The following is a 13,354-nucleotide window of genomic DNA, read 5'->3' as shown; positions in this document are numbered from 1 at the left end:
CACACGTACTTACACACAAACACGCACTGACACACATACATACACGCTCACACATACTCACACTCACACTCTCTCAGATGCATGCACACAGACACACACACACACACATATACACTCACATACTCTCACACACACACACACACAAACACACATACACTCACACACACACACACATATACACTCACATACTCTCACACACACACACACACAAACACACATACACTCACACACACTCTGTTGCTAATGGTTACTCTGTTGCTAATGGTTACTCAACAAGGAGGGAAAGTGCTCCACGATTTTGGGCAGAAAATGGAAAACCTGTCAGGGCTGTTCTGTGCTGAGAGAATTTACAAAGTGATAACGTTCTCGGGTAACCACGAGAGGACAGCAGCTCCCAGAACTCTGTGTGGGCTCACTGGGGAGTTAGTTTATGTGCTGTTTCCTACTGAACTCTGGCAGTGTCAGTAGCGTTCAGTCTGTCTGTATCGGGCTGTGTCCGTATGAGAGTGCAGGCTCAGCACGTGGTGCTCCCAACCTGCTCACTCTCAGCCCACACGCTGCCAGAACAATGCTGCGAGAGTACACAGCACAGCCTCTGCTCACTGACTTCTACCAGTTCACTATGGCCTACGGATACTGGAAATGTGGGAGAGAGCAGAGCAACGCTGTCTTTGAGTTATACTTCAGAGAAAATCCCCGGGAGAGTGAGTTCACCATCTTCGCCGGCCTTCAGGACTGTCTGCTGTTCGTCTCCAATTACAAGCTGAAGGAGGAAGGTAAATCATTTAAATTGCATCATGTAACCCTTTCCTGGGAGGGCAGAGCTGAGGAATATAAACTTCACAAAGGGCAAGGCACAGGAACCGGAGATAGAGTACATTCAGTCTCTCAAGCCTGCTCTGCCAATCAGTTACACAGTCACAGAGTTACACAGTCATGGAGATGTACAGCATCCAACTCAGCCCATGCCGACCAGATATCCCAATGCAATCTAGTCTCATTTGCCAACATTTGGCCCATATCCTTCTAATCCCTTCCTATTCATGTACCCAGTCAGATGCCTTTTAAATGCTGCAATTGTACCAGCCTCCGCCACTTCCTCTGGCAGCTCATTCTATACACGTACCACCCTCTGTGTGAAAAATGTTGCCCTTTAGGTCCCTTTTAAATCTTTCCCCTCTCAGTCAGATCATAGACGTCCTTTTACTTTGATTCCCACACAATCCCTTCATTCACTGAGTTAAAAATAATTAACCTCTGCATTGAAAATGCTCCATAGCTAAAGATCCCACGGATTCCATCTCACTGAGTGAAGAGATTCTTTCTCATCTCAGTCTGAAATGGGTCCTGTGTTCTGGACTTCCCACCCACCCACCCCAGCTTAAGGATTATGTGTGTAGCAATGGGATCACCTCATCCTTTTAAATTTCAGGAAAACATACTCTGGTCTACTCCCAGAGACACCCTCACTCCAGGTCACGCCTCAAGCTCCTTACCATCCTGACATGAAAATATACCACGGTTCCTTCATTGTCACTGGGTCAAAGTCCTGGAACTCCCAGCAACCTACAGTACACAGACTGCAACAGTTCAAGAAGGCAGCTATCCTGTGTAGAATATCAGATCCCTGTTCAGGGCTATTGATCTAGTCCGTTCAGAGAGTCCTGGCTGACAGATATAAACAGGAATCTCAGAGGTTCTGTTTTGGATGTGAACTTAGGAGGTATAGTTAGTACATTTGCAGATGACACCAAAATTGGAAATGTGGGAGAGAGCAGAGCAGCGCTGTCTTTGAGTTATACTTCAGAGAAAACCCCCCGGGAGAGTGAGTTCACCATCTTCGCCGGCCTTCAGGACAGTCTGCTGTTCCTCTCCAATTACAAGCTGAAGGAAGAAGGTAAATCATTTCGTGAACAGCGAAGAAGGTTACCTCAGATTACAATGGGATCTCGATCAGATGGGCCAATGGGCTGAGGCGTGGCAGATGGAGTTTAATTTAGATAAATGCGAGGTGCTGCACTTTGGAAAGGCAGATCTTATCCACTTCATGGTAAGGTCCTAGGGAGTGTTGCTGAACAAAGACACTTTGGAGTGCAGGTTCATAGCTCCTTGAAAGTGGAGTTGCAGGTTGATAAGATAGTGAAGAAGGCGTTTTGTTATACTTTCCTTTATTGGTCAGAGTATTGAGTACAGGAGTCGAGAGGTCATGTTGCGGCTGTACAGGACATTGGTTAAACCACTGTTGGAATATTGTGTGCAAATCTGGTCTCCTTTCTATTGGAAAGATGTTGTGAAACTTGAAAGGGCTCAGAAAAGATTTACAAGGATGTTGCCAGGGTTGGAGGGTTTGAGCTACAGGGAGAGGCTGAACATGCTGGGGCTGTTTTCCCTGGAGCGTCAGAGGCTGAGGGTGACCGTATAGAGGTTTATAAAATCATGAGGGACATGGATTGGGTAAATAGACAAGGTCTTTTCCCTGGGGTCGGGGAGTCCAGAACTAGAGGGCATAGGTTTAGGGTGAGAGGGGAAAGATACAAAAGAGACCTAAGGGGCTACATATATGGAATGAGCTGCCAGAGGGAGTGGTAGAGGCTGGTACAATGACAACATTTAAAAGGCATCTGGATGGGTATATACATAGGAAGGGTTTAGAGGGACATGGGCCAAGTGCTGGCGAATGGGACTAGATTAGGTTACACTATCGGGTCGGTATGGACGAGTCGGACCAAAGTGTCTGATTCCGTGCTGTACATCTCTCTGACTCTATAACTGGCTCTGTGAAGCTGGACTGGTGTCAAGTACTCTGCATGTGTAAATACAGGGTGACTCGTAACCAGAGACTGGCCTCTGTGAAGTTATTTCAACCCCCACCTACTCAAGGGCAACTAGAGACTGGGCTAGTGAGCAATTAGATTAGATTACATTACAGTGTGGAAACAGGCCCTTCGGCCCAACAAGTCCACACCTACCCGTCGAAGCACAAACCACCCAGACCCATTCCCCTACATTTACCCCTTCACCTAACACTGCGGGCAGTTTCCCATGGCCAATTCACCTAACCTGCATATGTTTGGACTGTGGGAGGAAACCGGAGGAAACCCACGCAGACACGGGGAGAATGTGCAAACTCCACACAGTCAGTCGCCTGAGGCGGGAATTGAACCCAGGTCTCTGGCGCTGTGAGGCAACAGTGCTATCCACTGTGCCACTGTTTCACCCATTAATGTCCAGGTTCAGGAATAAAAGGCTCTCTTCTGAAAGGACAGTCCCCTCACTACCGGAATCAGTCTGGTGGACTTTCTCTGATACTTGCAATAGCTTGCATTTATATAGTGCCTTTCATAACCCTCTCCAAACTCAGTACCAGGCAGTGAAGTGGTTTGGCAATGTTGTTGCTGGTCCCACCAACAGGAATATGATAATAACTGATTCTTGAGTGATAAGACCATAAAAACTAGGAACAGGAGGAGGCCATTTGGCCCTTCAAGCCTGCTCTGCCATTCAATTAGGGGCACGGCTGATCCAACATTCCTTATCTCCATTTTCTTGCCCTTTCCCTGTAACCCTCGATTCCCCGACTGATCTAGAACCTCTCTGTCTCAGCCTTGAATAGACACAAGGACTCTGTCCCCACAGCTCTCTGTGGCAAGGAATTCCACAATCTCACATCCCTTTGGAGAAGAAGTTCCTCCTCAACTCAGTCCGATATCTGCACCCCCTCATTCTGAGGCTGTGCCCCCAACCCGCCCCCCCCCCCAATTCTACTTTCACCCTCCAGTGGAAACAATCTCCTTGCTTTCATCTTATCTATTTCCCCTCACAATTTTATACGTTTTATAAGATCCCCTCATTCTTCTAAATTCCAATGAATATAATTCCAGTCTAGATTCGATTCCCTACAGTGTGGAAAGAGGCCATTTGGTCCAACAATTTCCCACCCAGACCCACTTCCCTCTAGAATGGCCAATTCACCTGACCTGTACATCTTTGGACTGTGGGAGGAAACTGGAGCACTCGGAGGAAACCACACAGACACGAGGAGAATGTGCAAACTCCACACAGTCGCCAGAGGCTGGAATCGAACCCAAGTCCCTGGTGCTGTGAGGCAGCAGTGCTAACCACTGAGCCACTGTGCTGCCCTACCCACGACCTTGGTGTTATCAACACCACTCAGTCTACTCAGTCTCTCCCCGTACATCAACTCTCTCAATTCTAGAACCAACCTAGTGAACCTCCAATCCACCCCCTCCAGTGCCAGGACTTTTTCAAGTAAAGACTCCAAAATTGTTTTCAATATGTATCAGTGGAGATTGGGGCAAATATCGCTCCTGGTTGAGGTCATACCTGACACATAGGGAGATGGTCATGGCTATTGGAGGTCAGTCATCTCAGCTCCAGGGTATCTCTGCAGGAGTTCCTCAGGATAATGTCCTAGGCCCAACCATCTTCAACTGCTTCCTCAATGGCCTTCTAATCCCCAGTGAGTCGAGTCCCAATCTGTTCAGCCTTTGCTCATAAGACACTCCCTCCCTGCACACCAGGAATCCTCCTTGTGAACTTTCCCTGAACTGCCTCGAAAGAAATGATTCCTTTTCCTGAAATAAGGGACTAAAGCTGCTCCCAGTGCTCCCGATGTGGTCTCACCAGCACCTTGTGCAGTTGCAGTAAGGCTTCCTTACTCGAATATTCCAAACCCCTTGAAGTAAGGGCCAACATTCCATGACCTTTCCTGATTACCTGCTGTCCCTGGGGGCTAGCTTGGTGTTTCTGCACAAGCTCCTCCCAAGTCCTGATGCATTGCAGCTTTCTGTAGTTGTTCGCAGTTTGAACAATGCTCTGTTCTTTAATTCTTTCCATTTTCCCACACTGTACTCCATTGGCCACTCAGCCTCTCACTCTCCCTCAGGAAACTGTGCCCCTCCACCTGTTCGTGTAGTCTGCAAACAGTCCACTTGCTTTCTCCCTCCAGGTCATGAGTAACGTATACAGCGGTGGTCCCAGCACCGATCCCTGTGGAACCCACTGCTCACAGACTACCAACCTGAAAAAGAAGTCCTTATCCGCACTCACTGTTCCCTGCCCATGAGCCAATTCTTTATCCACACCAATATACTACCTCCAACATGAGGGGCTCTTACAGAACAGTACAGCGTGTGATCTTTGCCAACCACAAACCCATTTTAGACTAATCCCATCTGCCTGCACATGGTCCTTATCCCTCTATTCCTGCCTGTTCAAGTGTATGTCACAATGTCTCTTAGAGGTTCCTATTGTATCTGTTTTGATCACCTCTCCTGGCAGCGTGCTCTTAGCGCCTACTGCCCTCTGGTTACAAAATTGCCTCATGCATTTCCTTCAAACTTTCCCACTCTCACCTAAATCCTCTGCCCTGTAGTTTTTGACATTTCACCCTGGGGCAAACACTCCGACTATCCACCTTATCCATGTCCCTCATAATTTTGTCATGATTTGGAGATGCCGGTGTTGGACCGGGGTGGACAAAGTTAAAAATCACACAACACCAGGTTGTAGTCCAACAGGTTTAATTGGAAGCACACTAGCTTTCGGAGCGACGTTCCTTCATCAGGTGGTAGTGGAGGACTCATAATCTTGTCGACACCTGTCAGGTCACCCCTCAGCCTCTGATGCTCTAGTGAAAAAAGTCCAGTATTTTATGACGTAACCTTATACAGATTGAGGGAAGGGTAAATAGGGACCCCTCATCCTCAGGCACAAGGATTGATTATACCCCCCCCACAAAGAGGAGAGGTGTAAACTGGAATGCATAGGTTTAGGGTGAGAGGGGAAAGATTTAAAAGGGACCCAAGGAATAATATTTTCACGCAGAGGGTGGTGCGTGTATGGAATGAGCTGCCAGAGGAAGTGGTGGAGGCTGGTACAATTATAGTATTTAAAAGGCATCTTGTTGAGTGTGTGAATAGGAAGGGTTTAGAGGGATATGGGCCAAACGCTGGCAAATGGGACTAGATTGATTTAGAATATCTGGGTCGGCATGGAGGAGTTGGGCCAAAGGGCCTGTTTCCAGGCTGTATGATTCTATCACTTTAGCTCCTGTGAACAACATCATGTCGAGCAGTGCAGAACACTGTCCCTGTTGGAGTTCTGGTAATGCATGGGGTAGTGTCCCTGTCTCTGACAGTGATGTTCTGGATTCAGGAGCCACCTCAGTGGTGCTAACCTCACTGCACTTGGAAAATTACAGGCCGATGAGCCTGACCTCAATTGTGGGTAAGATCCATTGTGAAGGATGAGATTTCTGAAAACTTGGAAATGTATGGTATAATAGGGCAAAGTCAGCATGGTTTCATCAAGGGGAGGTCATGCCTGACAAATCTGTTGGAATTCTTTGAGGTGGTAATGTGCAGGTTAGACCTAGGAGGCCAATGCATGTTATCGATCTGGACTTCAAGAAGGCCTTTGACAAGGTGCCACACAGGAGGTTACTGAGTAAGACAAGGGCCCATGGTGTTAGAGGCAAGGTACGAGCATGGATAGAAGCTTGGCTGTCTGGCAGGAAGCAGAGAGTGGGGATAAAAGGGCCCTTCTCAGGATGGCAGCTGGTGACAAGTGGTGTTCCACAAGGGTCAGTGTTGTGACCACAACTTTTCACTTTATACCTTAATGATCTGGATGAAGGACCTGAAGGCTCTCTGGCTAAGTCTGCAGGCAATACAAAGATAGGTGGAGGGACAGATACTATTGAGGAGGTGAGGAGGCTACAGAATGCACAGTGGCTCAGTGGTTAGCTGTCTCACAGCATCAGGGTCCCAGGTTTGATTCCAGCCTCGGATGACTGTCTGTGTGGAGTTTGCACATTCTCCCGGTGTCTGCGTGGGTTTCCTCCGGGTGCTCCGGTTTCCTCCCACAGTCCAAAGTTGTGCAGGTTGAGTGGTCATGCTAACTTGCCACATAGTGTTAGGTACAGTAGTCAGTGGGAAATGGGTCTGGGTGGGTTACTCTTCGGAGGGTCAGTGTGAACTGGTTGGGCCGAAGGGCCTGTTTCCACGCTGTAGGGAATCTAATCTAAAAGACAGGTTAGGAGAGTGGGAAAAGGAGTGACAGATCGAATACAATGTGGGAGACTGTGAGGTTGGGAACTTTGGTAGGAAGAAGAGGTATGGACTATTTTCTAAAATGGGGAAAAGTTCAGAAATCTGAAGCGCAAAGAGACTTGGGAATTCTAGTCCAGGATTCTCCCAAATAAACTTGCAGGTTGAATTATTAGTTAGGAAGGCAAATGCAATGATGACATTTATTTTGAGAGGATTTGAATATAAAAACAGGGATGTACTTCTGACCCTCTAGAAGGCTCTGATCAGACCACATTTGGAGAATTGTGTGCAGTTTTGGGCCTCATATTTCAGGAAGGATGTATTCACCCTGGAGCATGTTCAGAGGAAGTTCACAAGAATAGTCCCAGGAATGGAAAGTTTAACATATGAGGAACGTTTAAGGACTCTGGGTGTATACTCAGTGGAGTTTAGAAGGATGAGGGGGGATCTAATTGAAATATACAGAATAGTGAATGGCCTGGACAGTATGGATGTTGGGAAGATGTTTCCAATGGCAGAAGGGACGAGGACCCGAGGGCACAGACTTAGCGTAAAGGGAAGACCCTTTCGAACGGAGAGAAGGAGAAACTTCTTCAGCCGGAGAGTGGGGAATCTGTGGGATTCATTACCACAGGAGGCTGTGGGGGCTGGGTCATTGAGGATATTTAACACTGAGATAGATAGGTTCTTGATTGTTAAGGGGATCAAAGGTTACAGGGAGAAAGCGGGAGAATGGGGTTGAGAAACTTATAGCTGAAAATGTGTTGCTGGAAAAGCGCAGCAGGTCAGGCAGCATCCAAGGGACAGGAGAATCGACGTTTTGGGCATAAACCCTTCCTCAGGATTCCTGAGGAAGGGCTTATGCCCGAAACGTCGATTCTCCTGTTCCTTGGATGCTGCCTGACCTGCTGCGCTTTTCCAGCAACACATTTTCAGCTCTGATCTCCAGCATCTGCAGTCCTCACTTTCTCCTTGAGAAACTTATAGCCATGATTGAATGATGGAGCAGACTTGATGGGCTGAATGGCCTAATTTCTGCTTTCATGTCTTATTGTCTTTTGGGTGTGTCAGCCAGGAATCTATCCTACTGATTGTTGGGGGGGAAGGGATGGGGTGCATGTATTACTCACCACGCCACCCATTCACACGCCTTATTATCACTTTATATCCTTCTTTGCTTCTCCCCTCATCCCTTTTGGACAATCACCACAATCAGTTAAAACAAATGGTTGCTTGCATGTAACTTTGAGTTTGTTCTTGTGCTAACTCAGCAGGTTGACCTGGTCAGCTGCTACAGCCGCATGGTTTAGGAAAGGCCCAGGACCCAGGGCTTCTACAGGCCCAATGGCTCCCACTGGTGGAAGCAGAAATGGACCCAGTGTCTCCCCCCTCCAACTGCACTCACTTTGTCGCAGTCCACCTGAGAAACAGCATCATGTTTTCTGTCTCTGATGGCCTGTATTTACCTAGCGCCTTTAGTGTGGTAACACCTCCCTCAGGGTTTCCAAGAGTACAATTGTACAAGGTTTGACACCAAAAGGTCACAGTGACACAAAGCTGGCTGGGGGAAGGGTGTGGGATGTGGAAGGGGGCAGAAGAGAGGTTAACCCATCTTGAGGGGGATTGTGAATGAGGAGGCACTGGATAAGATGAAAGGGCACCCCCCCACCCCCACCCCCAAATCCACACAAGATGGAGGTGACAAAGACCCTCTATTCAAGGTGCATACCTCTTTGATATTCTCCTCTCGAGAATAGTCAAGGCGAGGTCCCTAATAAGTTCAGCAGTGAGTTCAACAGGGTTTCAATCAATGAGAAGGGTAGTCAGAGGTTATGGAAGTACAATCAGAAAATTGGAGCGAAGGTCAACCTCAATCTTATTGAACATTGGGACAGATTCAATAGGTCCGAATGGTTTATTCCTCCTCCGAGATATTTCCAATGATGTGATGAAATGACCGTAAGGGAAGTCTTGCAGAAGGAGCAAGAGGGAGAGAGGCTGGGGGGTTCAGAGGTGGGGTTTCAGAGGTTGGCCCGCTGAAGGCATGGCCATTAATGGTGGAACAGGACAGATCAGGCCTGAGGCCTCCTCCTCATTGGAATGTGACAAGGAACTTGAGTGAGCTCCTCACGCACTGCTCCCGCTCGGAACACAAACTTCAGGATGTCTGTGATTTCAATTCTTCACTCAGATCACCGTCTGACATTAGTGCTTCCAGCCTCTGGTACCACTCACAGGAAATTCAAAAGAAATAATTCAGGATAACGTCTCACAGTGACATCTGTTCAGACACAGGGAATCATTCCCTGGACATCATTCTCAAGTAATGTCCAGGCCTTTTGTTCAATTATCCTGGAGGCGAGAGCTCTTCCTTAGCTTGTCCATGGCAACACCTCAGCCAATCAGAGTTCACTTTCCAACCAATTAGCTCACTTTCCTCCTGTGGCACAAAAGCTTCGGATTGTTTGAAATGTGGCACTCTTGCAGGGGGTCCTGATGAGTGCAAGAAGGGAAGATTCAGCAATATGTTTCACACCTCAGTAAGGGTGTATTTCTGCTTTTTGTCACAGACATCGATTTTCTGCAGACTGTGCTGCCCCCGACAACAGACCCTGCTTTTTACGATTATCTGCGGAATATTGACACCTCAACAGTTACACTGCGGGCTGTTCCAGAGGGATCAGTTGTCTTTCCAAAGGTAAAGCAGTGGGTGTGTATGTGAGTGTGAGGAGGTGCAGATGGGAATGTGTATGGAACATGCTCACCTTTGGATCAGTGGTTGTGTGGTTCAGAGCTAATTCTGAGGCAGAAGGCCAGTCCAGAGGCAGTGCCACGCTGTCAGAGTGTCAGTGCTGAGGGAGTGCCACACTGTCAGAGGGTCAGTGCTGAGGTAATGCAGCACTGGTGGAGGGTCAATGCTGAGGGAGTGCCGCACTCACGGAGGGTCAATGCTGAGGGAGTGCCGCACTGTCTGAGGGTCAGTGCTGAGGGAGTGCCACACTGTCAGATGGACAATGCTGAGGGAGTGCCATGTTGTCGGAGGGTCAGTACTGAGGGAGTGCCACAGTCAGAGAGTCAATGGTGAGGGAGTGCTGCACTGTCTGAGGGTCAGTGCTGAGGGAGTGCCGCACTATCGGAGGGTCAGTGCTGTGAGAGTGCCGCACTATCGGAGGGTCAGTATTGAGGGAATGCTGCACTGTTGGAGGGTCAGTGCCAAGGCAGTGATGCACTCTGGGAGGGTCAGTACTGAAGTAATGCTGCACTGGTGGAGGGTCAGTGCAGAGGGAGTGCTGCAATGTCGGACAGTCAGTGCTAATGGAGTGCCGCACTATCGGAGGGTCAGTACTGAGGGAATGCTGCACTGTTGGAGAGTCAGTGCCAAGGCAGTGATGCACTGTTGGAGGGTCAGTACTGAAGTAATGCTGCTCTGGTGGAGAGTCAGTGCAGAGGGAGTACTGCAATGTCGGACAGTCAGTGCTAAGGGTGTGCCACATTGTCAGAGGGTCAGTACTGAGGGAATGCCACACTTTCAGAGTGTCGGTACTGAGGGAGTGCTGCACTGGCGGTTGGTCAGTGCTAAGGGTGTGCTGCACTATCGGAGGATCAGTACTGAGGGAATGCTGCACTGTTGGAGAGTCAGTGCCAAGGCAGTGCCGCACTGTTGCAGGGTCAGTACTGAGGGAATGTCACACTGGTGGAGAGTCTGTGCTAGGGAGTGCTGCACTGTCGGAGGGTCAGTGCTAAGGGTGTGCCACATTGTCAGAGGGTCAGTGCTGAGGAAGTGCCACACTGTTGGTGGGTCAGTACTAAGGGAGTGCTGCACTGTCGGAGGGTCGGTATTGAGGGAGTGCCGCACTGTTGGAGGGTCAGTGCTAAGTGTGTGCCACATTGTCAGAGGGTCAGTACTGAGGGAGTGCTGCACTGTCGGTTGGTCAGTGCTAAGGGTGTGCTGCACTGTCGGAGGGTCAGTATAGAGGGAGTGCGGCTCTTTTTGGGGGTCAGTACTGAGGGAGTGCCGCACTTTTGGAGGGTCAGTGCTGAGGAAGTGCCACACTGTCGGTGGGTCAGTATAGAGGGAGTGCCGCTCTGTTTGGGGGTCAGTGCTGAGGGAGTGCCGCACTGTCGGAGGGTCAGTGCTAAGGGTGTGCCACATTGTCAGAGGGTCAGTACCGAGGGAGTGCCGCACTGTCAAAAGGTCAGTGCTGAGGGAGTGCCACACTGTCGGTGGGTCAGTATTGAGGGAGTGCCACACTGTCGGAGGATCAGCACTGAGGGAATGCCGCACTGTTGGAGGGTCAGTGCTAAGGGTGTGCCACATTGTCAGAGGGTCAGTACTGAGGGAGTGCCGCACTGTCGGAGGGTCAGTGCTAAGGGTGTGCCACATTGTCAGAGGGTCAGTACTGAGGGAGTGCCACACTTTCAGAGTGTCGGTACTGAGGGAGTGCTGCACTGTCGGAGGGTCAGTGCTAAGGGTGTGCCACATTTTCAGAGGGTCAGCACTGAGGGAGTGCTGCACTGTCAGAGGTTCAATATCGAGGGAGTGCCGCACTGTTGGAGGGTCAGTGCTAAGGGTGTGCCACATTGTCAGAGGGTCAGTACTGAGGGAGTGCCGCACTGTCAAAGGGTCAGTGCTGAGGGAGTGCCACACTGTCGGTGGGTCAGCACTGAGGGAGTGCTGCACTGTCAGAGGTTCAATATCGAGGGAGTGCCGCACTGTTGGAGGGTCAGTGCTAAGGGTGTGCCACATTGTCAGAGGGTCAGTACTGAGGGAGTGCCGCACTGTCAAAGGGTCAGTGCTGAGGGAGTGCCACACTGTCGGTGGGTCAGCACTGAGGGAGTGCTGCACTGTCAGAGGTTCAATATCGAGGGAGTGCCGCACTGTTGGAGGGTCAGTGCTAAGGGTGTGCCACATTGTCAGAGGGTCAGTACTGAGGGAGTGCCGCACTGTCAAAGGGTCAGTGCTGAGGGAATGCCACACTGTCATTGAGTCAGTACTGAGGGAGTGCCACACTGTTGGAGGGTCAGTACTGAGGGAATGCTGCACTGTTGGAATGTCAGTGCCGAGGCAGTGACGCACTGTTGCAGGGTCAGTACTGAGGGAATGCCGCACTTTTGGAGGGTCAGTGCTGAGGATGTGCCACACTGTCGGTGGGTCAGTATAGAGGGAGTGCCGCTCTGTTTGGGGATCAGTGCTGAGGGAGTGCTGCACTGTCAGAGGTTCAATATCGAGGGAGTGCCACACTCTTGGACGGTCAGTGCTGAGGGAGTGCCGCACTGTTGGAGGGTCAGTGCTGTGAGTGTGCCACTCACTGTCGGACGGTCAGTGCTGAGGGTGTGCCACACTGTTGGAGGGTCAGTGCTAAAGGTGTGCCACATTGTCAGCGGGTCAGTACTGAGGGAGTGCCGCACTGTCAAAGGGTCAGTGCTGAGGGAGTGCCACACTGTCGGTGGGTCAGTACAGAGGGAGTGCCGCACTGTTGGAGGGTCAGTACTGAGGGAGTGCCGCATTGTTGGAGGGTCAGTGCTAAGGGTGTGCCACATTGTCAGCGGGTCAGTACTGAGGGAGTGCCGCACATTCAGAGTGTCAGTGCTGAGGGAGTGCTGCACTGTTGGTTGGTCAGTACTGAGGGAATGCCGCACAGTCGGAGGGTCAGTATAGAGGTAGTGGTGCTCTGTTTCGGGGTCAGTACTGTGGGAGTGCCGCACTTTTAGAGGGTCAGTGCTGAGGGAGTGCCACACTGTCGGAGGGTCAATATCGAGGGAGTGCCACACTGTCGGAGGTCAGTGCTGAGGATGTTCCACACTGTTGGACGGTTAGCGCTGAGGGTGTGCCACACTGTCAGTGGGTGAGTGCTGAGGGAGTGCCGCACTGTTGGAGGGTCAGTGCTAAGTGTGTGCCACATTGTCAGAGGGTCAGTACTGAGGGAGTGTCGCAATGGCAGAGAGTCAGTGCTGAGGGAGTGCTGCACTGTTGGAGTGCCGCACTTTCGGAGGGTAAGTGCTGAGGGAGTGCCACACTGACGGAGGGTCAGTACTGAGGGAGTGCCGCACTGTTGGAGGGTCAGTGCTAAGGGTGTGCCACATTGTCAGAGGGTCAGTGCTAAGGGTGTGCCACATTGTCAGAGGGTCAGTGCTAAGGGTGTGCCACATTGTCAGAGGATCAGTACTGCGGGAATGCCACAATGTCAGAGAGTCAGTGCTGAGGGAGTGCCGCACTGTCGGAGGGTCCGTGCTGAGGGAGTGCCGCACTGTCGGAGTGCCGCACATTCGGAGGGTCAGTA

At 50.3% G+C, this 13,354-nt stretch overlaps 1 protein-coding gene across 3 annotated transcripts in view; it reads left to right on the top strand.

Moving 5' to 3' along the window:
* The first annotated feature begins 308 nt into the window (after nucleotides 1-308).
* The window catches only part of naprt (nicotinate phosphoribosyltransferase), a 53,632-nt gene continuing 40,586 nt past the window's right edge, over nucleotides 309-13,354 (top strand). Inside the window, exons 1-2 of one of the 3 annotated variants that reach the window (XM_072576385.1) lie at nucleotides 309-776; nucleotides 9,644-9,771. In XM_072576385.1, the coding sequence (XP_072432486.1) occupies nucleotides 431-776; nucleotides 9,644-9,771 (474 nt within the window). In that variant the 5' untranslated portion in view covers nucleotides 309-430. The remainder of the gene's footprint in view (nucleotides 777-9,643; nucleotides 9,772-13,354) is intronic. The other 2 variants (XM_072576383.1, XM_072576384.1) reach the window with 2 other exon arrangements.

This window comes from Chiloscyllium punctatum, chromosome 8, assembly GCF_047496795.1.
Source record: "Chiloscyllium punctatum isolate Juve2018m chromosome 8, sChiPun1.3, whole genome shotgun sequence".
NCBI classification, from domain to species: Eukaryota; Metazoa; Chordata; class Chondrichthyes; order Orectolobiformes; family Hemiscylliidae; genus Chiloscyllium; species Chiloscyllium punctatum.
Note: the sequence above shows the minus strand (reverse complement) of the source record. Positions and strands in the feature narration are given on the sequence as shown.